General features: G+C 39.8%; 1 protein-coding gene across 1 annotated transcript in view; it reads right to left on the bottom strand.

Annotated features, from left to right (window-relative positions):
• LOC109834909 (dnaJ homolog subfamily C member 8) overlaps window positions 24431-27672 on the bottom strand; it is a gene marked incomplete at its 5' end in the record, with an annotated part of 14927 nt that continues 11685 nt past the window's right edge. The window contains 4 exons of the mRNA XM_020402924.1: window positions 24431-24833; window positions 24920-24958; window positions 26421-26528; window positions 26629-26742. Coding sequence (XP_020258513.1) covers window positions 24747-24833; window positions 24920-24958; window positions 26421-26528; window positions 26629-26742 — 348 coding nt within the window. The remainder of the gene's footprint in view (window positions 24834-24919; window positions 24959-26420; window positions 26529-26628; window positions 26743-27672) is intronic.

Genomic DNA, 27672 nt, shown 5'->3' with positions numbered 1-27672 from the left:
CTCTTCCTCCTCCCCTCCCCTCCCCTTCCCCTCCTCCCTCATCATCCGCATCCTCTCCTCCTCCCCCTTCCTCTCCTCCCTGACCCCTTCATCGCTCCATCCGCCGCTCCCCTCCCCTCCTCTCCATTCCCTCTCCTCCCTCCTCATCTACATTCTCTCCTCCTCCCCCTTCCCTCTCCCCCCCTGACCCTCTCCTCGGCTCTGTCCGCCTCCTCCTCTCCAACCACCGCCTCTCTCGAACCCCCCAGTTCATCGCCATGGGCATCCGACGACCCTCGGGTCAGTTCCATGGCGTGCCCATTCTCGGCCTCGTCATGGTCCCGCACATGCCGGGGATGATACGGTTCTACGAAGAAAAATGGGATGGTGGGTTGGGACTATAACTTCCTGATGTATTTTTTTTTGATGGGTTGAAATTCTTTATGAGAATGATTTTGAATTATAGTTAAATTTGGAAGTGTTGTTATGTTTCTTAGTTATTCAAGGTTAAATGGGAAAATAAAGATCTTTTGGTGTTAGGATATGCCAATTTTAGGTTGAAATTTTATAGCTTGGATGCAAAAAGTGGAAAGAACCAACTTCTTGCTGCTTTTTTCTCTGTTTTACATCAATTTTGATCTTCATTGTAGCTTACAGGACAAATGCTAAGCTTTCAGTTTCTGTGTTTGTAAACAATGCAAGAACCTGTAGATTTCTTGAGATGATGATAATAAGAAGAAGAAAGATGAACCCTTTGAGTTGATTAATTGAACTTATTTACTCATGTCGTAATCTTGTATGCTCTTAATTTGTTCTTTGCATTTGACATTATTGTTGGTTTTGTGCAAATTTGCCGTTTGAACGGTTAACAGAGTTCATCTATTTGTAAAATTTGATAAGGAAATCGAAGTCAACTTGTTTAATTTTGCTATAAAATTATGTTTGTCCTTCATGTGACAAACCATCTTAGAATTGCTCCAGGTGTCCTTTTATGAGAAAAATCTTGGGCTCTTAAACAATACATATCAGGACCAATGTCACATATTAACTACAAATATCACATATTAATATCCATGTGTCCTTTTATGTGGTATTATGTGTGACATATGCTGTTATTATGTGACATTTTTTACATCCAGTGTGACATATGGGTAACATATGCTGCTGTTATGTGACGCGTATGCATTCTGTGTGACAAATGATGGTTTCATGTCACATACATTGTTTTTATGTGTGACATATGCTGCTGTTATGTGACAATTTTTACATTCTGTGTGACATGTGTGATATATGCTGCTGTTATGTGACGTGTATGCATTCCGTGTGACATATGCTGCGTGTATGTCACATATACTTGTTTTCTATGACATTTTGATATTATGTGTGACATATGCTGCTGTTATGTGATATTTTTATATTCTGTGTGATATATTCTCATTATCCATGACATATGCTGCTATTATGTAATATTTATACATTACAATGTGATTTAACCTTTTTTCAGCTGTAGAATGTGAGACTTCAAGAGTGCTCTTCATGCAATTTTCTTGGAGAATTTTTTCCACTTCAAGACATAGATAACTATTCTATTTTGTTGCCATGTCGCGGAGAGTATTCATCTTTTCCATAATTTGCACACGAATGTGATCCATCATATCACAAATAGGTAGTGTTCTCGCCACACGAATCCAATTGTTGAAAGATTTAGCAACATTGGAAGTGATATGACCATATCTGCGTGTCAAACAAAAATTAACTACAAAGTACAACCAAGTGTCACGTATAAATGACAACTGTCACAAACAACAACAAAATATCACATAACACAGATAAGAGTCATATATAATAGGGTATTGCCACATGAGACGAGTAAAGGTCACACATAACAGACGAACATATACTTGTATGCAACAAACTCCAATAATTTTAAAATACATTGGAGCAACATTTGAGGCAAAACCCATCTCTCTAAAGTTTAATTTATAATTCTCGACAAGATAAAGTACACATCTAGAATGGTACGCATCTAAAAATATATCTTTTAGATGAAGTATACATCTAACGTTCACATATAATACGTTGACGTCACATATGAGGTCTCAATGTCACATGTAATACTCAAAAGTCATAAATCTGATCTAAATATCACATATAAGGTAGAACTGTCATATGTAGGATTGAATTGTCACATGTAACATTGAAATATCACATGATATGCTTATTTATCACATAACGTTCTGACATGTCACATTTACGGTTAACTGTGATACATATATAGTATAACTCTCCAAACCCACAACCTAATTTCCTTCACAGAGCCAACAAATTAATCTAACAACATAGCAATCTACAGTACAAAGAATGATCCGAAGTTGAATTAAAAAGGGGAAAAGAACTCGTCTTTGCTCTCCTCCTCATCATCCCCTAAGAAATCTACAAGATTCGATCAAAATCATCTTTTGTTCTCCTTCTCATCATCATCATCAATAGTAGAGTCCTAAGAACTGTGTAGATTCTGATCAGACGAGCTCGTGTGAATCTGCATCATCCTCCCCATCTCTAATCCAAGCCCACATATCTGCCTCATTGCCTTCTCAACCTCCTCCTCGTCCTCCTCATTCGATTTGCTCCCTGAGCTTATAACCTCTCTGTTCAAATGGACTACCTCCTTCAAGAACCCGACCTCCATGAGATCTTGGTAGCTGACGACATTGGTCGTTTCAAGCACCCTCCATATCCTCCTCGGCACGTGCGGGACCACGACGTGGCCGAGATTGAGCACGCCATGGAACTGACCCGAGGACTGTCGGATGCCGAGGGTGATGAACTAAGGGGTTCGGGAGAGGCGGTGGTTGGAGAGGAGGAGGCAGATGGAGCCGAGGAGGGGGTCGGGGAGGAAGGGGAAGGGGCAGGAGGAGAGGATACGGATGATGAGGGAGGAGGAGGGGAGGGGAGGAAGGGGGAGGAGGCCGAGGATGGCAGGACAAAGGAGGAGGAGAGGAATCAGAATAAGTGAGGGGAGGAGAGGGAGGACGGCGGACGCAGCCGAAGACGGGGTCGCGGAGAGGAAGGAAGGATGCAATGAGTGAGGGAGGAGGGGGAACAAGAAGCTTTGCGTTCAAACGTGGGGTCGAGGGAGCCCACAGCGGGTCGACACGGTACGGAGGCGGAAGGAAGAGGGCGGAGGACGACTAGTGGCGTAGGATGTGGATGGCGCTGCAACTATCGGCTGGTGTGAAAGAGGACCGGAGGAATTTTGGCCAAAATAGGGTTCAGCTTGAGGAGGAAAGAGATTGGATTTTAAATTGGGAAGAAGGGTAATTTGGAAATGAATTTCTTGGGCAGTGGGTTCTACATTGTTTGGGGGTTGGTTGCACTTGTGTTTCAATTTAAGGGCTTGGCGGTTATGGTTTTTGGCCTGGGGAGGAGGATGCATGACCTAACCTTTTTTTTTCCCCCAAGCAATTTTCCCTTAATTTTAACCCAAAAGCTATAGCTATCAGGTATTGACTCAAACTTCTATTTAAACTCATCACTCTTTTTTATCTTATCCGATGTGGGCCGATACTCACATATTAATCACCTCCACAACTCTCCCTTAATTTGTGAGTATAGTTCAATTCAACTATAATTCAATCTTTCACGGAATTCACTAAGTTTTGCACCACATTCACTCGTGGGCTAACCAATTCACAAAAATTTGTACCATTTTATTCGTGGGCTAACCAGACCGTGCATTCAACATATAGCTGTCAAACATTCGCAGGAACTTTCACCACTTCACTCATGGTGACAAACTAGACTATATCACTCCTACGGAAGTTCGTGGATTCTCCCGACACCTTCGAGCTTCACATCAAAGATCATCTATTTTTTTATTACTTGAACCATGATCTTAGCTCTGATACCACTGTTGGGAGAGAAACCGGGCTCAATCTAGAGTCGATGGATCTTAAACAGAAGTTATGAATCAATTTTAACCCAAAAGCTATAGCTATCAGGCATTGATCCAAACTCCTATTTTAACTCATCACTCTTTCTTATCTTATTCGATGTGAGACTATACTCACATATTAATCACCTCCACAGACGTCCGGAGTAAATGGGTAAATACATGAAACTTACCATTTTCATACAGATTTTCAAGGCCAAGATTAGCACAAAGCATATTCCCGCCGTACCCAGTGGCGTCCAATTGAACTCCCCCACTCTGCTGTGTACAGATCATCCAGATATCCAAGCACAAAAGAGCCATGCATTCTCGGCGAACGATAGAGCTCCACGTGTCGCAACCTCAAACAACGCACATCACTCTCAAACCTTTGTGACGACACCACGGAACTTTATCAACGCGCTCGCATCCCAACCGCACCATAAACACAGCATCTCATCCAACGGCCAACAACATCCAAACCTTCTCCATTAAGCACACAAGTGGGAAAGAATTTGAATCGAAGCAAGCGCGGTATAATGCGCCGCGAGATTCTCCCAAAAAGGATGAAAATATATATTAATCTTTGCGATAAGTTCGGTTCGGGCTCGGCCAACGCGGCATTGTAATGGTGTGGACGTTCGAGCTCGATCGAGTCGACGTCGTTGGGAGAATTTATATCACCTTTATCTTTCCTTCGTCGCGTGCTTGATTCGCTTGAGTCGCTGTTTGCTACTTTTAGCCAGATGTAGGAAGTGGGTCACTGTAATAATCGTGCGCATATAGACGTTTTTTGTAGGGGTAGGAATAGTTATTGGAGTTAGAGGAGGATAGTAGCCCAATAAGAAAGGCCCATGTGGGTAGGCTTTGATTTGATTTGGACAGCGTTGAGTGAGGATTTGCCGATTTGGGGTGATTAGGGTTTTTGTGGTTAGGGTTAGGGCTAGGATTTTGGATGTAATCTGTTGTATGCGAATGATCTGACCAAAGTCTAGTAGCAGTTGGGGATTGGTCCTTTTATTCGTGCCACATCTTTAGAGCTTAAATTTGAGTTGTTTATCTTCGATACCACAAAAGTATCTGTTTAGTGACGGAACTGATATGATCCTGACAACCCATTGTTAAAATCAAAATGTGCTTCTATGTATGACAAATATTTTCGTGCAATAATAACGACGGTAGTGTTGTTCTGTAATTTATAGATAAGTGCTTCTATGGATGACAAATATTTTCGTGCAATAATAACGATGGTGTTGTTGTTCTATAATTTATAGATACATAATTCAGATTTAGAGAAACAAGTTTAAAACTAAGCCTAACTAAAATTAGAACTAAGATGGATGGGACAGAAAATAAAAATTAAAAAAAAAATATATGATTCAGTGACAGTATTTGGTGTATAGTCGAGCTCACTCAACTATACATAATTGCATGTGAGCCATATATTTCCTGTCGTTGTCCGCAACGCATTCAAAATTAACCACTAATATTTGACTATGGGAGAGACTCGTGATCCAGGGATCCAAGTGGGCCCAAACATGAGAGCGAGAACGTGGGAGAGATGCCGGCAAAGACGAAGAGGCCGGCAAACACTAGCAAAAATGTTGTCCCCCATTGACTAGGCTCGCTTAATCCCCCTTAGATTTTATGTCACTTCCATCTCCCTCTTTTATCTTAACTAAGGTCCCAATTAGAGCTACATATTTTATCATGATTCATGAATTTGGGTTAGACCCTGAATCAAAATCAAACCTTGGAGTAAAAAAGTCGCACGTAGCGCACTCTACACCAAATCATACGGCAAAAGCATAATCATGAAACGTGTTTTATTCATAATTTTGATATGACGATTTATTGATTATCTTGAGTTAGTAGTTAGATCCTAAATCACGAAGAACAGGCTGTAGAGAAACTGTGTGTGTGGGAATTACTATATGGAGGCAGACGATGAGGATATAACTAGTCTACTTAATATGTATTTCATTATCGGTTATCGGTGGAGATTAATCAATGTAGATTGTACTAATCGCAGATTCACTTGTCGACAATCCAACTATATATAACTGATAGTAATATATGCATCATGATTTATACCAACTCAAAGTGTCCCTTTCTTCGTATGTGATTTTCCACAGGGGACCTTATGCAGGATTTTCTTTTTTGAAGTTTAATTGCGAACTAACCCTTTATCACCCAATCGCGAATAGACTCCATGTAGTTCCATTTTTATGGATAAACCTACTGAAATTGTCAAAAAGACTCAATGAGGCCGGTAGAACCCCTATAATTCTATTGGCGAGGTTAGACCATCAATTGCTAATTTTGTTTTTTAATTTTTAAAAGGTTTAAAAAAGTTCACTAATAGGTGTATTCGCACTGGGTTATAGTGATTGTATTCACCACAAATTGAACCATATGAGATCTATTTTAAGGTCACTAATAATTAAGTGTATTCGCACTGGGCTATAGTGATTGTATTCACCACAACTTGAACTGCATGAGATCTATTTTGCAATTACATGATACTAAATTGGAATCTATTGAGATCTAATCCCTTTTCTATATCAAAATCTAGCATTATTGCTTGCGAAAAGAAGTGCATCTCAACTGGGACCACTTTAATTCTCCGTACAACGGAGGATCTGAAAAAGAAATCGATTTTGGTACCCACTGCGTGCTGTGTGGCGCGATCCATGCCATTGCCTATCTCCTGCAATCAGCAATGGACACGTGAGTCGGAAGGTCCGGATATTTTGCATGGGAGAGCCACTGATTTAGGGTGTACGTGGCAGGTATTCATTGGATCTCATTTTAGGTGATTGCATCAGTGTAAATTGAAGCTTGTGTCTCGTTCCTCTATTTTCTTTGCTTCTTTTACAACCATATATTAGGTGTACGGATAAGGTTTTTTAAGGGATTAGATCTTTGGTGGTGCGTTTAAAATTCAAACTTCTATTTTTGTACCTTGTCATTTATTTTCTCATTATTTTTGTGTTTGGTGGCATTCAGTAAAGAATATAATTCTTTACTTTGTGCTATAAGTAGCTTCTTACTTAGCATTACCAACCAAGCAAGGCAAGAATAACACATGTTATTGTTTATGGCAATACCCACTTTTTTTTTCCTTTCTTTCTAGAGACAAACAATTTCCACGCTTGATCGAATTCTACATGATGATAGTAGGAAAAAGATAAGAAAGGAGGCTATTACGAATATATGATAAGATAACAATCTCCATTGAATCTTGGTCCGTGTCAAAATAAAAAGAAGTCAGACTACACTATCATGTAGTAACTATGTTCAAAAAGACAAGATAGGATATCTTACTAGATTCTCAACTTCCTTTGACCATGTGGATGGATATCAGAGGTAGGCTCGTAGGAACAACAGAACAAATGATGGCTTGAAAATACATTGACCATGTGAGGGATAATCATGACATAATTTTTTCTACCAAACATAAGTATACCTTAACTTGATATGCCTCGAGTATGAATCATGACACTTGGACCACATTTTTCTTCATTTATGGTGGATTCAAGGCATAGTCACTCTAGTCCCTATCTAGTTTATGACTCAAGGTGCAATTGATGGTCGATTAAATCTATGCTATGCCCTATTCTCTTGAATTTGACTATTGTCCAAGAAAATATTTCTTTGACATTTTCCTGAAGGACATATCTTGAATTTATGAATATCATAAATAACATATATCATTTCTTTCCACGTTCCTCCTATACAAAATGAGGAAATGCTTATAAGACGGTCACATTCGATTCATTCTAATGTATCTAAGGTGGTGCCTGTAAAGAATTATAATTGTGCTGAATAATGGCATAGCCTTTTTCATTGATGTTAGAAGATATTTATAGAATTACAAGATAACCAATTAATTACATAAAATCTGAAACTACCTAATTAGTTACATAATTGTTGGAACTAAAAGAGGTAAGTGATCTGTCGAGATATTAACAGAATATCATACAATAGGAAAGAATCACAAGGAGTGTCGACTGACACCACGTGTCGACTAAGACCGCCTTTCGTGTCGACATAAGGGGTGTCGTCTCGTTCGATCGGGCTTCGTGTCGACTGGCTTCAGAACGACTAGCACCGCCTTTCGAGTCGACACATGGGGTGTCGTTTCGTCTGGTCGGTTTGTCTCGTTCGGACGTTCGGTCGGGTTTCATGTCGACTGGCTTCGAGTCGACTAGCACCGCCTTTCGAGTCGACACATGGGGTGTCGTCTCGTCTGGTCGGTTGCAATTACTTAATATGCCCCCACAAGTTGGAGCTCCTTGAGGAGAGACTAATCTTGATCAGCAAGTTTTGAAAATGTGTGCGGGGTAGTGGTTTGGTGAGTGCATCAGCTAGTTGGTCCATGGAAGAGACATGAGTGATTCTTAAGATGCCTTCTTGAACTTGTTCTCGAATGAAGTGAAAGTCGAGAGCCACATGTTTCATTCGAGAATGGAAGACCGGATTGGAGCAGAGATTTGTTGTGCCCACATTATCACAGTAAATTATCGGCTTTTATGATGATGTGAACCCAAGTTCACCGAGAAGAGATGTGATCCATCTCAACTCGGCAGCTGTCGAAGCGACTGACCGGTACTCGGCTTCAGTTGAGGAGCGAGCCACTGTTCGTTGTTTCTTCGAACTCCAGGATATTGGGTGTAGGCTGTCTAAAAATCACAACAGATAGCCAATCCCCATCAAACACCGATGATAGAAGTTACAATCTGATGACTTTCAGAAGGTTACAATTTGAAGACTTTCATGTAGATCGATGAAGGTTATAATCTGACGACCTTCGCAATAACTAATGAAAGCTCTAATCAACAGTCTTCACAATCAACATTAGGAGTTACAATCTGACGACTCTCATATTTTCAAGGAGCAAAGACGAAGATTACAAGATGATGGTCCTTGCAACGCTCTAGCAAAAGAGGCTACAAATTGACGGTCTCTTCAATCCAGACGCAGAGCTCACTTGTACGTCCCTGATTCAAAACGCATAGCTCATGGCTGTGTTACCGGAACAAAACGCATAGTCCTCCCTACGTTGCCACACCAAAACACGGAGGTCCTCCCCGTGTGTCAGCAACATAACGCAGAAGTCCTCCTGCGTTGTAATATCAAAACGCCGGAGTTGAACCTGCGTTGCAACATCAAAACGCGGGGGTCAGACCCGCGTTTTTTGCGTTTGACTGGTTCAAACAGAACCTAAACGGTCTTTTTAAACCGTATCTCCACTTAATGAGGTCGGTTAGACCCGACCCCATTATGGAGAGATTTTAGGGGGGATTACACCCTTTAAACCCTTGAACAGTTTCAAAACTATTTTTCATGATATGAGGACGGTTACACCCCACTTAGGAGTGATTTAAGGGGACAGTTACACCCCCTTAATTCCCTATAAATAAGAAGAAACTCAACCGAGTTAAGGGTTGGAATTTCTTGGCTTGGATTAACCCTGGAGCTTAGCAGCAAGGAGCAGATCTTTGGCTGACTTTTTGGGGGATCTTCGATCTGGCATCTTGAAGCTTCTTGCAGCAACAAAGTTCTTGGAGCATTCTCTTAGCTTATTAACCGAACTTTCGGTTCAAATCAATTCTTTTTCAAGAGTTTAAACTCGCTCTGAGTTATCAACTCTTTCAGAGTTTCAAACTTGCCACACAAGTTCTCCACAGCATCAAATCATGAGGAGGAGATACCGTTCCAGTAAATCAAGACGTTCGGATCATCAATGGAGAGCAAACTCGACACGAGCATTCAAGGGAGGCACTCCATCGCCACCGTGAAGAACCCAGAATTAAACAAAGGGGAGAATTCAGATCAATTCTCCTCTCTTTTGTAATCAGGAAATCCAATTGTAATAGAGATTAAGAGGGTTATAATCATTTTTTTCTAAGCGGTTAGAGAGAATAAATCAAATACGATTCTTTCATTGTCTTTTTACTACAAAAATTTCCACCAAACATTAGGTTTCGACCAAGATATACAATATAGGTACTGGTGAATGTGAAGTCATCTTTGTTACCTACCCAACCGGCATCTGAGTAGGCATGGAGAGAGAGAGAGAGAGGTGATTGATGATGTAACATGATGTCGTAATCATTGGTGCCGCATAGATATCTAAGAAGTCGCTTGGTGGCGTTTCAATGGTCTGTAGTTGGATGATGCATGTATTGTGAAAGTTATTAACTACATAGGCAATATCTGGACGAGTGAGGGAGAGATACTGAAGACTCTCAACTATAGCTCGAAACTCGGTTGGGTCAGAAACGGTTGTACCCAACTGAAGTGTAAGGACAGGCGAGGTGGCAAGTAGAGTTGCGACAGTGCAAGCATCAGTCATCTTTGTTCGAGCTAGCAAGTCAGCAATGTATCTTCACTGTGAGAGGAGAATACCTTGAGGATGAGAAACAACTTCAACACCAAGGAAATATTCAAGTGGTCAGAGGTCTTTGAGCGAAAAGCAACGTGCGACAACCGAGATGAAGTCCTAAACTGACGTTGTATTGTTGCCTGTGATGATGATGTCGTCATCGTAGACAAGTAACATGATAGTTATGCCATTGTCATTGAGAATGAACAAGGAGGTGTCGACAACTGAGTTCCAGAAGCGAGATGCAAGAAGGAATTGTCGAAGCTCATTGTACCAAGCTCGAGGAGCTTGTTTGATATCGTAGATTTCCTTTCACAATCTGCAGACGTGATATAGGTTGTCGGCATTAACAAAACCTTGAGGCTGAGCCTTGAAGACATCTTCAGTGAGGGTGCCTTGTAGAAAGGCATTGTTGACATCGAGTTGACGAAGATCCCAACCCTAGCTGATGGCAAGCAAGATGACGAGACGAACTGTGGTCGGCTTTACAACCGGACTAAACGTCTTATGGTAGTCCACTCCTGGTCTTTGGTGAAACCCCTTTTCCACTAAGCGAGCTTTATAACTGTCTATAGAACCATCAAGTAAGCTCTTAAGTCAAAAAATCCATTTGCACCCCACAATATTTTGCACACCATTAGGAGGTACCAATTTCCAGGTGCCATTATGAACAAATGCATCAAACTCCTCAGACATCGCCTATCGCCATCGGCCATCTTTGATAGCCTGAGTTACACATGTAGGTTCAATATTTGTGGCGAGTTGAGTAGAGAGGCTAAGTTTGTTGATAGGTTTGTGAATGTTGTTTCGGGAACGAGTGATGATAGGCGAGGTGCAGGTCGAAGGTGTTGGTAATGGGTTGTCTGAGACTAGGACAGGTGGGGGTAAGGCTATGGGAATGGCTGGTAAGTTGTTAGGTGCTGGTTTAGGTATTGGGACAGGTAGTTGTGGAGGCAAGGTGTTTGTGGGGGTAGGCGAAGTGTGAGGTGGGTTGGGAAGAGGGAGAGGGAGGATGAGAGGCAAGGTTTGGTGTTCTACCATATCCGTTTGTGTGTTGGAGTTGACGGGCAGGGAATCTTTGGAACAAGCTTCGGATGATGTGTATAAAGCCAGGAGAATGACACGATGTGGGAGCCAAGTGTCGTATGTCGACTCATTGGAGCGAGCAAGATATGGATTGAATTTAGACATGGGAAACTCAGATTCAACAAATCGAACATGACGCGAGATGAAAGTCTTTTGAGTTTGTGGATCAAGACATATATAAGCACATTGTATAAGGGAGTAGCCAAGGAAGACACAAGGCGTGGAGCGACTAGCAAGTTTGTGAGGCGAGTATGGACGAAGCCAAGGATAACATAGGCAGCCAAAAGCTCAAAGGTTGAAGTAGTTTGGTGGCGACTTAAAGAGTTTATGAAAGGGGGATGCCATATGAAGAGTGGGTGTAGGGAGACAATTTATAGGCTGTAGTGGAGAAGGCATATGACTAGAAGGAGAGTGGTAAGAAGGCTTTAGAGAGAAGGGAAAGACATATTTCAACAATATGACGGTGTCTACATTCCAAAAAACCATTATGTTATGGAGTGTGAGGTGGCGAGGTGAGATGCGAGATGCCATTTGTGGATAGATATGTCGTCGATCCAGTGGATTTGGCGAGACCCATGTACTCCCCCCATTGTCTGAGTAGAAGGTTACTATTTTCTTTTTTAAGTAATTTTCAACAAGGGCTTTGAAATGAGGAAAAGTAGTGGTGACATCAGATTTACGTTTGAGAGGGTAAAGCCATATGTAGTGAGTGAAGTGATCTACGAAAATGACGTAGTATTTGTAACCATCGACAGAATAAATAGGCGAAGTCCACACATTAGAATAAATAGTTTGCAGAGGATAAGTAGACACAATTAATGATTGAGAGAAAGGTAATTTATGACATTTATTGCAAAGATAGTCATTACAATGAGATTGCTTTGAATTAGATGAATCTAAAGCTAGACCGAATTTAGAGATGATATGATGTTGGATTAACTTGGATGGGTGACCAAGACGATGATGCCGGTCACTAGAAGACACTTTGACACTAGAGTGGGCTGAAGGACGATGCGCGAGTTGTGATGTCGGCTATTCATACACACCATCTTTAGGTTGTCCTTCTAGCAGTGTTGCCCCTGACAGTAGATCCTTCACACAAAAGGAAGATAGTAAGAACTCAATGGACGTATTATTTGATTTGTAAAATTGATATATGGAAATAAGATTTCTTTTCATGTTAGAAACAAATAAAACATCATGTAATTTAAATGTATGGGAGGATGCTTTAAGAGAAGAGGAGCCAATTTTGGAAATGTACCATCACCGATAATAATGTCGTCAGATCCATCGTATGGAGCATGAAGGGAGAGGTTGCCAAGATCGGTTGTGACATGGTGGGATGCCCCACTGTCAAGAATTCATGCTAGAGTTTCGACATCTGATGCAATAGCAGCATGCGCCTTTGGTTGCCAGCTAAAAGAGAGGACACTGAGCGAGGTGCGAGTGTGCGAGGTACGAGTGACGCCTTGTGAGGAGGCGGGTACCAGCTAAAAGAGAGGACACTGAGCGACAGTGTGGGCTTGTTGTCGGCATCCTTGACACTTGCTGAGATACGACCTCTGCTAGCGAGACCCAGCTTGCGGAAACTGAGACGGTTGTTGTCTTGGAACAAAGTGTGAAGATTGCGCCTCATTGGACGAGGAGCGATGTGAACCATTGTACGTGGTCAACGCAGCATTAACCGTGGTGGGGTACGAGATTGATACAGATTGCGACTGCTAAAGCGCGAGTTCTGTGTTGATGAGTTTCTCATGAAGCTCTTCAAACGAGATAGGGTTGTCCCTGCCTTCCACTACATCAGCGATTTGGCGATAGTCATCATCGAGACCTTCTAAATTTTCTCAATGATGTCCTCATGGTCCATTGGTTTACCGTGTGCAGCAAGACGATTAGTTCGACACTTACCATATTGCATATAATTCGAAACGGATTTTGAGCCCTTCATGGCTCGCTTGATCTGGTCCTTGGTTTGCTTGATGTGACTACATGTCGGGTGAGCATAGGTGTTGGCGAGAGTCTGCTATGCTTCGTGTGAGGCGGTCGTCTGTTAGATGAGAGAGATGAGAGAGGGGGAGATGGAACCGACAAGGGCGCCAAACAATAGTTTGTCTTGTCGAATCCAATGCAGAAAATTTGGGTTGGGAGCTTCAACGTTGTTGGTGGTGATGATGCGAGGAGGACATGCATGAGATCCATCTATGTATTTGTAAAGGTCGTAGTCGATGAGAGTAGTCTCAATCTGGAGTTTCCAAGTAATATAATTTGTGGAGGTCAGTTTATGGATGGATTTATGGGAAGTGTTGATGAGTTGAAGGTTTTGGGTTGGGGATGACAGTGACATGAGAATCAGTCGACATGGTGAAGACTGCGGCTAGGGTTTACAAAGGAGTGGTGGGAGGAGGTCTAGAATGGGAGGTGTAGAACTGCTCTTATACCATGTAAAGAAGGAGTGGTGGGAGGAGGTCTAGAATGGGAGGTGTAGAACTGCTCTTATACCATGGAAAGAATTATAATTGCTGAATAATGGCATATCCTTTTTCATTGATGTTAGGAGATATTTATAGGATTACAAGAGAATTAAGTAGTTACATAAAATATGAAACTATCTAATCAGTTACATAATTGTTAGAACTAAAAAAGGTAAGTGATCTATCGAGATATTAATAGAATATCATACAATAGGAAAGAATCACAGCGCATGTCGACTGACACCGCAGGGCGTGTCGACTAAGACCGCCTTTCGTGTCGACACAAGGGGTGTCATCTCGTTCGATCGGGCTTCGTGTCGACTTGCTTCGGAACGACTAGCATAGCCTTTCGAGTCGACACAGGGGTGTTTTCTTGTCTGGTCGGTTTGTCTCATTCGGACTTTCGGTTGGGTTTCGTGTCGACTCTCTTCAAGTCGACTACCATCGCCTTTCGAGTCGACTACCATCGTCTTTCGAGTCGACTCAGGGGGTGTTGTCTCGTCTGATCGGTTCATCTCGTTAGGTCGGCCTTCATGTCGATTGGCTTCGAGTTGAATAGCACCGCCTTTCGAGTCGACACATGGGGTGTCGTCTCGTTTGGTCGGTTGCAATTCCTTAATAGTGCCTTCATAATTATGTTACTTGCTGCTAATTTACTTGATTCACTTCGTTCATTTTGATTTATATATTTTGAATGGTATACAAATAAAAAATTAGACATACTTGGTTAGAATTACTCGCACCAAGTGATTGTAAAATTAATGATTTTACGACAATACAACTAAAGAAACAATAAAAAATATATTTTAGAAGTATTGAAACATTATGATTTTTATTTTATAGATATTTTGAGACATTTAGATCACGATGAATGAAGCAAATCATCAATTGGAAGAATCTAATCCATGTATCATGAAATGCCACTTTATGACCTTTTTCCCATACAGATTATATTATGATTTGTATTAAGGAAAGGGTTTATCATATCTAGGATCATAGTAGTATGCAAGAGGTAGACTCCGATCCACAAAACTATTACTTAGCATTTCTATTACCAAAGAGCAGCCAGAATTGAAAAACCCCGGATTTTCAAAATTCTGGAAATCAATTATGTAGTGGTAGTTTGTTGGAATTTTCAACATTATTTGATAGAATAATGTGCATTATATTTCAGTTACTGTAGAGAAAGATTGCAGTTTGAAAAACTACATATGTAATTAATAAAACTGTAGAAAACTGCAACAAATAACTGTAGAAAACTATAGGGAAGAGGGTGGTTGATCTTCTATAAATAGACCGAACTAATGTTTGTTGAGTAGTGGAGAAAAGAAAGAAAGATATTGTAGAGGGAAGTGAAGAGATCTTTTCTAAATGCTATCTACTAAAAAGAAAGTTTATCTCCTTGAAGTTCTCTTATTTTTGTTGGATTTTTTGGTCAAAACCAATTTCTAAAAATGAGTTTTCAAACTATGTATTTATTAATTACTGATATTTTTCAAAAATCCTTAGTAGCGTAGCGGAAAGTTAAAGTTTTAGTGTTTCAAAAGGTCATGTGTTCAAGCCGAGAATTGTTTTTATTTAATTAATCCATCATAAGTTCTAGTGGGTCGTGAGCCGTAGGTCCGTGGGCCAATGGGCCGGGGATTAGGGATAATCGGACTGAGGCGCTAAGTGGCGCTTTATAAGGCGCACTTTGCACTTTGGAGGCATCATAGCTAGATAGCGCCACGCTGGCGGCTTCACAGCATGCATGTGAGCCTCGCGTTCGCAGCTCGGGCGAGCCTCGCGTTCGCGAGAGGGAACGCGACCCTCGCATTCGCGCGAGGCTGGTAGCGACCCTCACGTTGCATAGAAACGCGACCCTCGCGTTTAGACATTTTTACATACAACAATTAAAACTGCATGTAGCAGTTATAATAATTAAGTCATTTGTTGTTATAATCATAATTATCATTATGATTTGTAATAGTCAAATGACCCTTGAGCTGACCTTAGAGGCCTATAAATATTATTACAGAGTTTGGAGTAGCTCTAAGATATATACAAAAAAACACATTGAAGTGTTTAAGCTGCTGCTGCAGAGTTTGAAAGGGTGCAAGCTTTAGTCTGTGCCTGAAAGAACAGAGTCCTGAACCAAAATATTATTACAGATCGAAAGATCTTTGTCTTAACCGAAAGGTTTTAACCCAAAAAGTTTTAACCCGAAAGGTTTTAGCAGATCAAGGGGATCTTTGCCTGAACCGAAAGGTTTTAACCGAAAGGTTTTTAACCGAAAGGTTTAATAGATCGAGGAGATATTTTCCTTGACCGAAAGGTCTTATAGATCGAGAAGATCTTGACAGTACTTGGTCGGTGCACACCAGTATATTATACTGGTATTCCTGAAAATAGTTTGGCCTTGGGATCCTTGCACCGGAGTAGGCCAAATATTGCTTTAAGCATAATATTTCATAAACGCACATCAGTTAAACTTAAAAAAGTTTTAAAATATAGCACTTCAGCTCTCTAACAGATTTACCTGTATTATTCCAAATATAGTACACGCGTCAATAATCTTAAAGCAATATTTTGATCTATCATGGATCCTGCGAGGACTCTTAGAGTAGATTGTTTTAAGTTAGAGAACTTTGATTGATCATACTTCAACGCATGGCGTCGAAAAGTGATATTCGGGTTGCAACTCCTAAAAATCTACTATGTGGTTTCTGAAGAGAAACCTAACTCTGAAGAAGATTCTGAGTCTGAAGCCTCGTGGGCTAAAGATGATGACTTCTCCAGAAGTTATCTCCTTAACTGCGTGGCTGATCATCTAGCAGATGCTTACACCAACAAGCCCTCTGCAAAGGAAATCTGGAATGCTCTGGAGGACTAGTATAAGGATGAGAAGAAGCTGTCTAAGTCTCACCTCATTAACAAGTTTGTGGACTTCAAGTTTGAAGATGACACTGAGGTTTTGCCTCAAGTCAAAGAGTTTGAAAAGCTTGTTATGAAGCTGAAGGATGAAAAGATTAATCTTTGTCAAACTTTATTTCTAGTGTAATTATCAATAAGCTTCATTCATCTTGGATGTCATTCAGAGAAGGAAAAGACAGGTGACTCTGTCTGATTTAAAGATGTTCATTCGGATCGAGGATGAAATTCAGACTCGCATGAAAAATAAGCTTCTTGCTAAGCAGAAGACGTCTGCTAACATGGTGACTGATAACTCTAAAAAAGGTACTAGTTCTTCTTCCAAAAAGAAGAAGAAATCATTTAACAAAAAGAAGAACCAAAACCCAAAGAATCTAAATATTCAGAAGAAAGAGTTCAAGAAGAGCGGCAAATACTTCAACTGTGGGAAGTAATGGCATTTTGCCAAGGACTGCAAAACACCAAAGAAGGGAACAACACACATTGTTAATCAAGTTGATAATTGTATGGATATGCTTTTTCAGGTGATAACTTCTAACAACATCTCTGGTTGGTGGTTAGACACAGGTGCTACCTGTCAAGTCTGCTCTAACAGAGATTTGTTCTCTTCTTATGTTGTTGTCAAAGAGAACGTATCAATGAATGATCATTCTGTAGTGCATGTTCTTGGAAGTGGGACTGTGGTGCTGACTCTCTCTCTCTCTCTCTCTCTCTTCATGGAAGACTCTCACATTGAAGGATGTGAAACATGTTTCCTCAATTGCCAAAAACTTAGTCTTTGGAAGCCTACTATGTGACGCAGGTATGAGGCTGCATTTTCAAGGTGGAAAGGTTGTGTTATCTTTTAAAAAAATATATTTTGGAAATACATATCGTACTAATAGCATGTATAAGATCAGTACTATTGTACCCAACTCAGTTATAAATAAAATATCCTCTTCTGCTTACTCCTCTGTGTTATGACATTATAGACTGAGACATGTAAATTATAGAAAACTGTCTAGCATGGAAAAATTATAATTACTTCCAAAATATGCGGGTAACAAACCTGAGAAGTGTGAAGTCTACGCGCAAGCGAAGCTGATAAGGAAGCTCTTTCCAAGTGTCACAAGGAGTATCAACCTGTTGGATCTGATTCAATCAGATACTTGTGACTTCAAGAGCTTTGTCACTCGAGGCGGCATGAAGTATCTCATCACCTTCATTGATGATCATTCTCGCTTCTGTCATGTCTACCTATTAAAATCTAAAGATAAAGTCTTCAGCAAGTTTTAGATAAATGTGGAGAAGCAGATTGGACTTCAGGTGAAAAGATTCAGGAGCGACAGAGGAGGAGAGTACCGATCTAATGAGTCGGAAGCATACTTCAAGGAACATAGAATCATTACTGAAACTACTGCTCTGTATTCTCCGCAATCCAATAGGATTGCAAAAAGAAAGAATCACATATTGACCGAGATGGTGAATTTGATGCTAATCATATCTGGTCTACCTACCTGCTATTGGGGAGAAGCTATGCTGATGGCAAACTGATCAGAGTACCCTATTTCAAAACTGACAGTACTCCTCTTTTCAATTATGATTAGGATATCCAGATCTTTTGGATAGTCTCAAAGTGTGGGAGTGTCTTACATAGTTCAAGTTACAGATATCATAAGGCCTAAGCTCGGACAAAAGGCAAACATGTGTGTGTTCCTTAGCTTTGCTGAAGATAGCGATGCTTACAGATTCCTGGACCTTAGAACCAACTCCGTCATTGAAGCTTGGGATGAAAAATTCTTAAAGAGAAGTTTATCAAGGATAAAGGTATACTAGAGGATACTGGTACGTTAGATGCACCAGAGGTCATTGAAGCTCGGGATGCAGAATACTTGCTCAAAGATATACCAGAGAATGCTGGTACGTCAGAAGCACCAGAGGAGCCGATTCACGAGAAATTGAAAGTGTTAATGTTGAAGGAGTTACCGAACCACCTTCCAAACATGTCAGGAGATAGAAAGATTTTGGAAATGACTTAATCGCCTATAATGTGGAAGGAGATCCATAAACTTTCTAAGAAGTAATATAATTAACAAACGTTCTTCTGTGAAAAAAAGCTATAAATGATGAGATGGATTTATTGATTTAAAATCATACTTGGGAGTTGGTGGATGTACCTGAAGGTGCAAGGCCTATCAGTTGCAAGTGGATCTTCAAGAAAAAGCTTCGTCCTGATGGTACTATTGAGAAGTACAAAGCAATACTAGTGGCGAAAGGATTCTCTCAGAGAAAATAAATAGATTTCTTTGATATCTATGCACCGGTTTGTAGGATTACTACCATCAGAGTGCTTATCGTATGGGCGGCAATAAATAGGTTTGTCATACATGAAATGGATATGAAGATTGTCTTTCTCAATGGAGATCTCACAAAAGAAATCTACATGAAAAAACCAGAAGGACTTAATATTCCAACTAGTAAACTTTGTAAACTTGTTAAGTCTCTATATGGACTTAAGCAGGAATCGAAACTCTGGCATGAGAAGTTCGATGGGGTTGTTCGCAACAATGGGTATTAAGTTAGTGAATCTAACATGTGCCTATACATCAAGGTCGTTGAAGGAAAGGTGGTGGTTATCTGCCTCTATGTTGATGATATGCTCATTATCGAGAGTGATTTGGAGATAGTAATATCTACCAAGAAATTTTTTCCAGCACAGTTCAGTATGAAGAACCTTGGAACTACGAACGTGATTCTCGGAATCAAAATCATATACTCTGAAGAGGGTATTGGATTGTCTCAATCTCATTATGTTGAGAGCATGCTAAGAAAGTATGGCTACTACGACATGCCAGAACTGTCAGTGCCGTATGATTACAATAAGAAGCTTCGACCGAACACTAAAAGACCAGTAGAGCAGCTAAGGTACTCAAAGATTAATGGGAGTCTTATGTACGCAATGAGCTGCACAAGGTCAGACATAACATTCGCTGTAGAAATGCTTAGTAGATTCACACGTAATCTTGGAAAGCTTCATTGGGATGCTATCAGAGATTGATGAGTACTTGAAAGGAACTACAGGTTTGGGCCTATTCTACACTGTATATCTGGCTATAATCGAAGGCTATTCAGATGCGAGCTAGTGCTCAGAACCAGATGAGTGTAGATCTACTGGAGGTTTTGTCTTCACCATGGATGGAGCTGTCGTCTCATGGAAGTCTAAGAAGCAGACTATAATTACACAGTCATCGATGGAATCTAAGTTTTTCACACTCTGTGTTGCAGAAGATGAAGCTGAGTGGTTCAGTTATTTTCTCCGAGATATTCCATTGACAGAATTACAAGGCGTAATTACTATCTATTATGATAATCATGTAGTGAGTGCTGTGGCAGCAAACTCTATGTTCAATGGAAAGAAGCGGACTATTCATCTAAAGCATGGCTATTTGAGAGAACTCATTTGTTAAGGATTTATCTCTGTGATTGATGTCCGGTCTTCAGAGAATATGGCTGATCATTTGACTAAGAGTTTGCAAAAGGATATAGTCGAAAGGACGTCTGCTGGAATGGGTCTCAAAACTTTGTGACTCTTACAAATACTTACTATGTACATCAAGTTATTAGTTCAAAGATTATGCTACTAATGATAAGATAATTGGTTCAAAAGTCAAGTAAGATTTATAAAGTTTGGTGAGTTGGTGAGTCTTACAAATACTTACCATTTACATCAAGTTATTAGTTCAAAGCTTACGCTACTAATGATAAAATGATTGGTTCAAATGTCAAGTAAGATATGTAAGTGAAATCTTATTATGGTATAGAGGATGGTTGTTAAGCCTTACTGAGTCCAAAGCATTTCGGATGCAGATTGTTGGATAGGTAACATGCCTAAAAGACTCAACGATAATCCTATCATGGTATAGAGGATGGCTGTTAAGCCTTAATGAGTCTAAAGCATTTCGAATGCGGGCTGTTGAATAGATAACATGCCTAAATGACTCATCGATGATCCTACCATGTAAATGGGGTGACTGTTAAGCCTTAATGAGTCCAAAGCATTTCGGATGCAGGGTGTTAGATAGGAAACACACCTAAAGGACTCACCTAGAATCCTATTATGAGAGAGAATGACTCTTAAGCCTTAATATTATGAGAGATGATGACTCTTAAGCCTTAATGAATTCAAAGCATCTCGAATACGAGATATTTGATAAGAAACATGCCTAAAGAACTCACCTATGCCTGAATGGATATTTGGCTATCTCCGATGGTGTCTTGTGGAAAGATACCTAGAGTCCTAGTAGAAACTAGGATATGCACAGGGCCATAAATGTGCAAGGCAAAAGCAAAGGCAAGTGTGGTTCAAAGTAAAAACTATCACAGATGAGTTTAATCTTGTATGGTCGTTGGATTTTTAGACATGTACTGGTTTAAGTCTCTACGATACCATACATCTATCTTTTATTCAGTTGGTCTAAGGGGTTCAAGTCCTTGCGACATCTACCTTATGTACAACAATTGAAACAACAGCACCGTTACACGACACTAGTTTAAAAACTTATATTATTGAATTTTTTGTCAAAACCGCTTTCCAAAAATGAGTTTTCAAACTATGTATTTATTAATTACTGATCATTTTTAAAAATCCTTAATAGCGTAGCGAAAACATAAAGTTTTGGTGTTTCAAAAGGTCCTGTGTTCGAGGCTTACCAACGGCAAGCCGAGAATTATTTTTATTCAATTAATCCCTTATAAGTTCTAGTGGATCGTGGGCCGTGAGTCGTGGGTTGTGGGCCCGTGTGCTCGTAGGCCAATAGGCCGAGGATCAGGGCTAATTGGGCTGAGTCACTAAGTGGCACTTTGTAAGGCGCACTTTACACTTCGCACGGAGGCATCGGGGCTAGGTGGCTCCCTTTGGTGCCATGTTGGCTGCCCCATAGGCTGCCTCGCAGCATGTGGGCGAGCTTTGCGTTTGAGAGAGGGAGTATGACCCTCGTGTTCGCGCGAGGCTGGTAGCGACCCTCGTGTTGAATAGAAACGCGACCCTCGCGTTCAGACGTTTTTACATGCAGCAATTAAAACTACATGCAGTAGTTACAACAATTAAGTCATTTGTTGTTACAATCATAATTGTTATTATGATTTGTAACAGTCAAATGACCCTTGAGCTAACCTTAGAGGCCTATAAATAGAGCCCCTTGGAGCAGCTCTAAGATATATACAAAAAGCACATTGAAGTGTTTAAGCTGTTGTGTTGCTGCTGCAGAGTTTGAAAGCGTGCAAGCTTTAGTCTGTGCCCGAATGAACAAAGCCCCGAATCGAAAGGTTATCACAGATCAAAAGATCTTTATCTTAACCGAAAGGTTTTAACAGATCAATGTGATCTTTGCCTGAACCGAAAGGTTTTAACCGAAAGGTTTAACATATCGAGGAGATATTTGCCTTGACCGAAAAGTGTTATAAATCGAGGAGATCTTGATAGTACTTGGTCGGTGCACATCAGTGTACTGTACTGCTGTTCCTGGAAGTAGTTGGTCTTGGGACCCTTGCACCGAGGTAGGCCAAATATTGTTTTAAGCACAGCGTTTCATAAACGCACAACAACTAAACTTGAAAATATTTTAAAATATAGCACTTCAGTATTATTCCAGATTTAGCCACAGACGCCAACAATTTTATCTCTATATTGATGGAGTTTTGAAATGATCTTTTTGTTCTCAACCAGCAATCATTACAGAGTAATATGAACTTGAATTATCTTAAGAGGGAAATTTGCGGTGACCCTTGCCAATATCAGGACACATATTATCTTAAAGACAACCAAAAAGTCAAGTCCATTGATTCAGATGTTGAGACATTACTTCTAAGTCTACCACAAATAAATCCAAAATTCTAACATAATTGCCTCTCTTCAAATTCATAAAACCACATGAAGGCATCAATTATTTTCTCATACATTCCTTGAGAATATATGAGAAGACATTATATGCGCTTCACCTACTTTATTATTATTATTTACTTTCTCTTTGATCATTAAACCCCACAAGTTTTCAAGTATACATTTCCCTTTCTAGAACCACTCCCCTCTTTCTCGGTTATAGCATTATTTATAACAAAAAAAAAATTAGTACTTTAACAAAATATCCCATGATAAAAACATGGGAAACTTTGCCAAACTATCCAAAAAGAGAACAACAATGGTGATGAAACGGTGGCCAAGAAAAGGAACATCGTGCTCCCGTTACGATCAGGATAGTAGCACATGGATGCCACGCGATCTCTTCATATTTGCTGCATAAAGATAACCAATCCGCTAGCATATCAAATTGATGTTGTCGAGCACTTCTTTGAATGTTGCCAGTAAACTTGAGCCCAAGGCCCTACGTCATGTTATTTTGACTATATTTCTTAGGATGCAATTTGATTTAGTGACAAGTAGGTAATATCTAGTACATCATTCTAGATGTAATTATAACGGAAATAGTCCCATAGATATCTTTTGCTCTGAGTTCGCTCATAAGTCTCAAAGATCAAGGGTGTGTTCGGCAAACCCTTAAACCTGGGTCAAAGCTGAATCTGGGCCTGTTTAGGATTTGTTTTTTTATTGGTGAAAAATAGACCAGTTTTGATCCTCCTTTTCGAGATAAAAACTAGATTTCTTTTATTTTTCTTTTATTTTTTCATCCACCCTTTCCTTGAATTTTTTTTTTTAAAAGAACCCGTTTACCTCAAAACCGGGTGTTAGGGACTAAAGTCCCACATCGGGTAGTATGGGCTGCTTGATGGGGTATTTAAGTGACTTGGTTCTTCCCCCTTAACAGCTAGCTTTTAAGGGTGGGTTCCCCAAGTTGCTTGGATCCTCACAATTGGTATCAGAGCTGGTTGTCGGCGTCACGAAAAGGGCTACCTGTGAAGGGGCTGACCGGCGGAGGGGCTGACCGGAAAAGTCCGAGTAAAGCACCGCCGAGTGAAGCATCATAGAGTGCAGCCGCCGGGACGTCGGCTCTCAGGGGCGGTGCTATGTTAGGGACTAAAGTCCCACATCGGGTAGTATGGGCTGCTTGATGGGGTATTTAAGTGACTTGGTTCTTCCCCCTTAACAACTACCTTTTAAGGGTGGGTTCCCCAAGTTGCTTGGATCCTCACACCGGGCTAGGATTAAGCTTAGTTTTGAGGAACACGAGCTTAGTATATCAAATAATAAAAAAAACAAATGCCACACAAATTTCTATGAAAGTTGTGCAATTATCAAGGTATAGAAGTATGAAAAAGCCGTCGTGACGCGCAATGACAGTGTCATGTGCTCGCTCATACATAGGGCGTACACGCCCCAAATATAGTTAGCTTTGGATTTCAATCACTACACAGGCTACACTACTACTAGTCGGCTTTTGATAGCAATCACAATTCGGGCAAGGGTAGGGTTTTTGATTGAATCACTAGTCCTCAGAGCTAATTTCAACAAGGCCTGAAACAATGGGCACAGCATGGACACGTACTATGCTGGCCTATTTGGGATGCGCACCATCGAGCATTATTCCACTTTTTTCAACAAAAAAGTGCCAGTCATAAGGTTTACCTACTGCATAAGAGGTAATGTGAAAATGATAGCACAGTAAGAGATGGTCCAGTCCCAGACATTTCAAAAACTAGGATCTGGCAAAAATTACCAAAACCACAAGCTGTCAAAACTTAGATTTGTCAAATTTGGCCCAGTCCTGAATGGTTACAAACATATTGCAATTTCCATTTGCTTCATCAATTAACTCATTTGAGGAGTAATTTTAATAAAATATTGCCACCTCCCATCAATTTTAGCTCCAATTCAGTTGTACACAGAATATAAACATTTTCATAAAGTAGTTTTACCTAGACCAAGGTCATAAATCTAGCTGATCTTCAGCGAGAAGACATATTGAACTTGTGACATCTGCTAGTTTTGTCAGTAATATTATAATTGTACCTTCCATATCCACTGTTTCCTCAATGAGGAAAGAGCTCAACCCCGCTTCACTGGCCTCTGAACGTAGGACTTGTTTGGATCCTCGGTTTTGAGCTTTGGCGGTTTGGTCTCCCCTTTTTTAGCCTGCAGAACCAAAAGATACGACGCATTGATATATTATCTTCATTGAAGAACTTTAAAATAAAAAATTGTAGGCTTGTCTTCCTCACCTTCTTCCCGCCTTTCATAAAATCTCTCCAACTAGAAACCTAAATTCACAGAAAACTCAGGATAATTAGTAGATAACAGATTTCGAGACTACAGTGACAAGCTGGAAAACATAATTCAAAAGGTTAAGAACCAAATTCTAATCAACAATCAATATGAGAAACTCACCATTTAGTTTGTGAGCAATACTTTTACTGTATTCGAGGATCACAATATATCATTTCAAATCGAGAGATGCAGTAGCATTTTTGAGAAATGAACAAATATATGAGAGTGCCAGCAGAAGTTGAAACAAGCCATGAGATGATAGCGTCAAAAGATCGTTTTAAAATTATTTTTTGAGGAGAATTTCCTTTTTTTTTTTTTAACTCTGCAGGGGTGCACCCTGATGAAGATAACTGCTTACAGAGATCAAATCACAGCCTATTGCAAAGATTCATGCCCTCAAACTTGAACTTTTCAATTTCTTATACTGATTGCATGGATAATAAACAACCTCTAAAAATATTCTCTACCCAAAAATGCATCAGAAGCAAGTCCCAACATTAGAAGTTGGCATCAAGTCGTGATTTAATATATGCTTTTTCATATATCATGAACCAGATCAACTGTGCAGTCAAAGCTAGAAGCGCAGACATGGGACATCTTCATACATAAGAAGAATGTATTTCTAACGAATAAAACAATTATAACTGCTTCAAGTAATTAATATATACAGTATGGCCCCAGATACGTAGAGACAATTTTATTTCTAACATTACATTGTAGACTTGACATATACAGTATGGCCCCAGATACGTAGAGACAATTTTATTTCTAACATTACATTGTAGACTTGACGCAACAGATGCAGACTTAACAAACAATAGATACTGCAATTTTATTTCTAACATTACATTGTAGACTTGACGCAACAGATGCAGACTTAACAAACAATAGATACTGATAAGCCTCAGCTCAATAAGCCATCCTCTGTTCTAAATAACAAATGTATCATTCAATCCTTTGAGTACAGAACATCTAGGTTAATAGTTTACGAATCCATTATACAGAAAACTAACATAGAAATAGGTTTCTATTAGAAATTCCAGTAAGCAACTCCGTCAATATATATTGAGGAACTCGAAATTTATGCAGATAGGCCAAGCCCATGCACTGAATTGGACTATATGAGTACCAGAATAATAGATAAGCCAGCATTACACTGAAATATGCATGGCAATTAGCAGGGAGAAATAATCATTTTATGTACCATGATGATCAAACAAAGAATAAGAGGAACATATACTAGCAAAACAAGTGCATCAAAGTTTTGCACAAAAATACTTCAAAGCACTATTGAAATATACACCGGATTCAGTCTTCACAATCATATACTTAACTACTATAAAATATGCAACATAAAAATTAATCTGCCACATAATTCATAAAGTTCATCCTTAATACCTTATTATACTTATGGCAAAAGAAAGTAAAATCTTGTATCAAAATCGCATAACATACCCTTTGTTCTCTTGTCCCTTCCCACTGCTCTTCATGCTCACGCTTCCTCTTCCACATTTCCTTTGTTTCTTCTTCATCCTTCTTCAGCCTTCCTTCCTCTTCTGAGATCTGTAAGGTTGTAGGACATTAAAAAAAGACTAAATAAAACTTTCATTTTCTAATGACTGACTATCCATAGTCAACCAGAGGATAATAAGGTCCAACATACCCTCATTGCCATTTTTCTCCTACGCCACTCCTGCTCAGTTAAGATCTCCCGCACTTTCAACTTCAACTGTTGCTGAAATTCTGCTGATTGTTCATACTGCTGCTCATACTTTCCCTATTCATACATGTCAAGCTCAGCTTCAAATTTGATCACAAATATCTAGAGAGAGAGATGCACATGCTAACTACATTAATATATTGCTAGTTGGGTTATATTGGATTCATAGACATTTAAAAGAAAAAGAATATGTCAACATATTTAAAGCTGAAGGTCAGCATCATAACAAGACCAATCAAAATGACCTAAACAAAGAAATTTTAACATGAAGAGGAGGCCATCAAACTTATACAGCTCTTACATGCCCTTAAAATTGATCATAAATATCAGGGAGAGACATACACATGCTAACAGTATTAATAGTGACTGGTTATTATATTGGACACAGTGTGCGTGTGTGTGTGTGCGTGTGTGCGTATGTGTGTGTGTGTGCGCGCGCGCGTATGAGATGAGCTTAAGTCAACTTAAGTGGATAGGAACAATTGTCCACCAAACTTTTTATCCACTCATCTTGCCTTAAGATTTGTGCAATCAAGAGATGCACAAATCCTAAAAGACTCTTCATATCTTTCACGGATCCCAAGGCAACATCAATGGATAAAAAAGTTGGTGGATGAATTTTGCCTATCCACTTAAGTTGACATAAGATTTTCTCAAAATGTTTGAAGGTTAGCATTATACCAGACAAATCAATATAATCAAAACAAAGAAATTTTAAACATAAGTAGAGCAAACCATGGTCAAAGGAATTCCTCGTACAGAAATTCCATGTAATCCAAATATCAAGAACACTGATTTGAGTTCATGAAATGGCATAGTAATCCACATTAAAGTGTTCTCTATTCTCGAGAAAGACAAAATTGCCAGCATTATAGAGAAGCAATATAATTATCAAGGAAAAAAGACCACCTGTTGTAAAAAATAAAGTTCAATTCAACACGAAAGAACTAAACCCAACCAAGTGGGGACCATAATGCTTGATCATGT

The sequence above is a fragment of the Asparagus officinalis genome, chromosome 3 (genome assembly GCF_001876935.1).
Source record: "Asparagus officinalis chromosome 3, Aspof.V1, whole genome shotgun sequence".
NCBI lineage: Eukaryota > Viridiplantae > Streptophyta > Magnoliopsida > Asparagales > Asparagaceae > Asparagus > Asparagus officinalis.
This window is presented reverse-complemented; position numbering and strand designations above follow the sequence as displayed.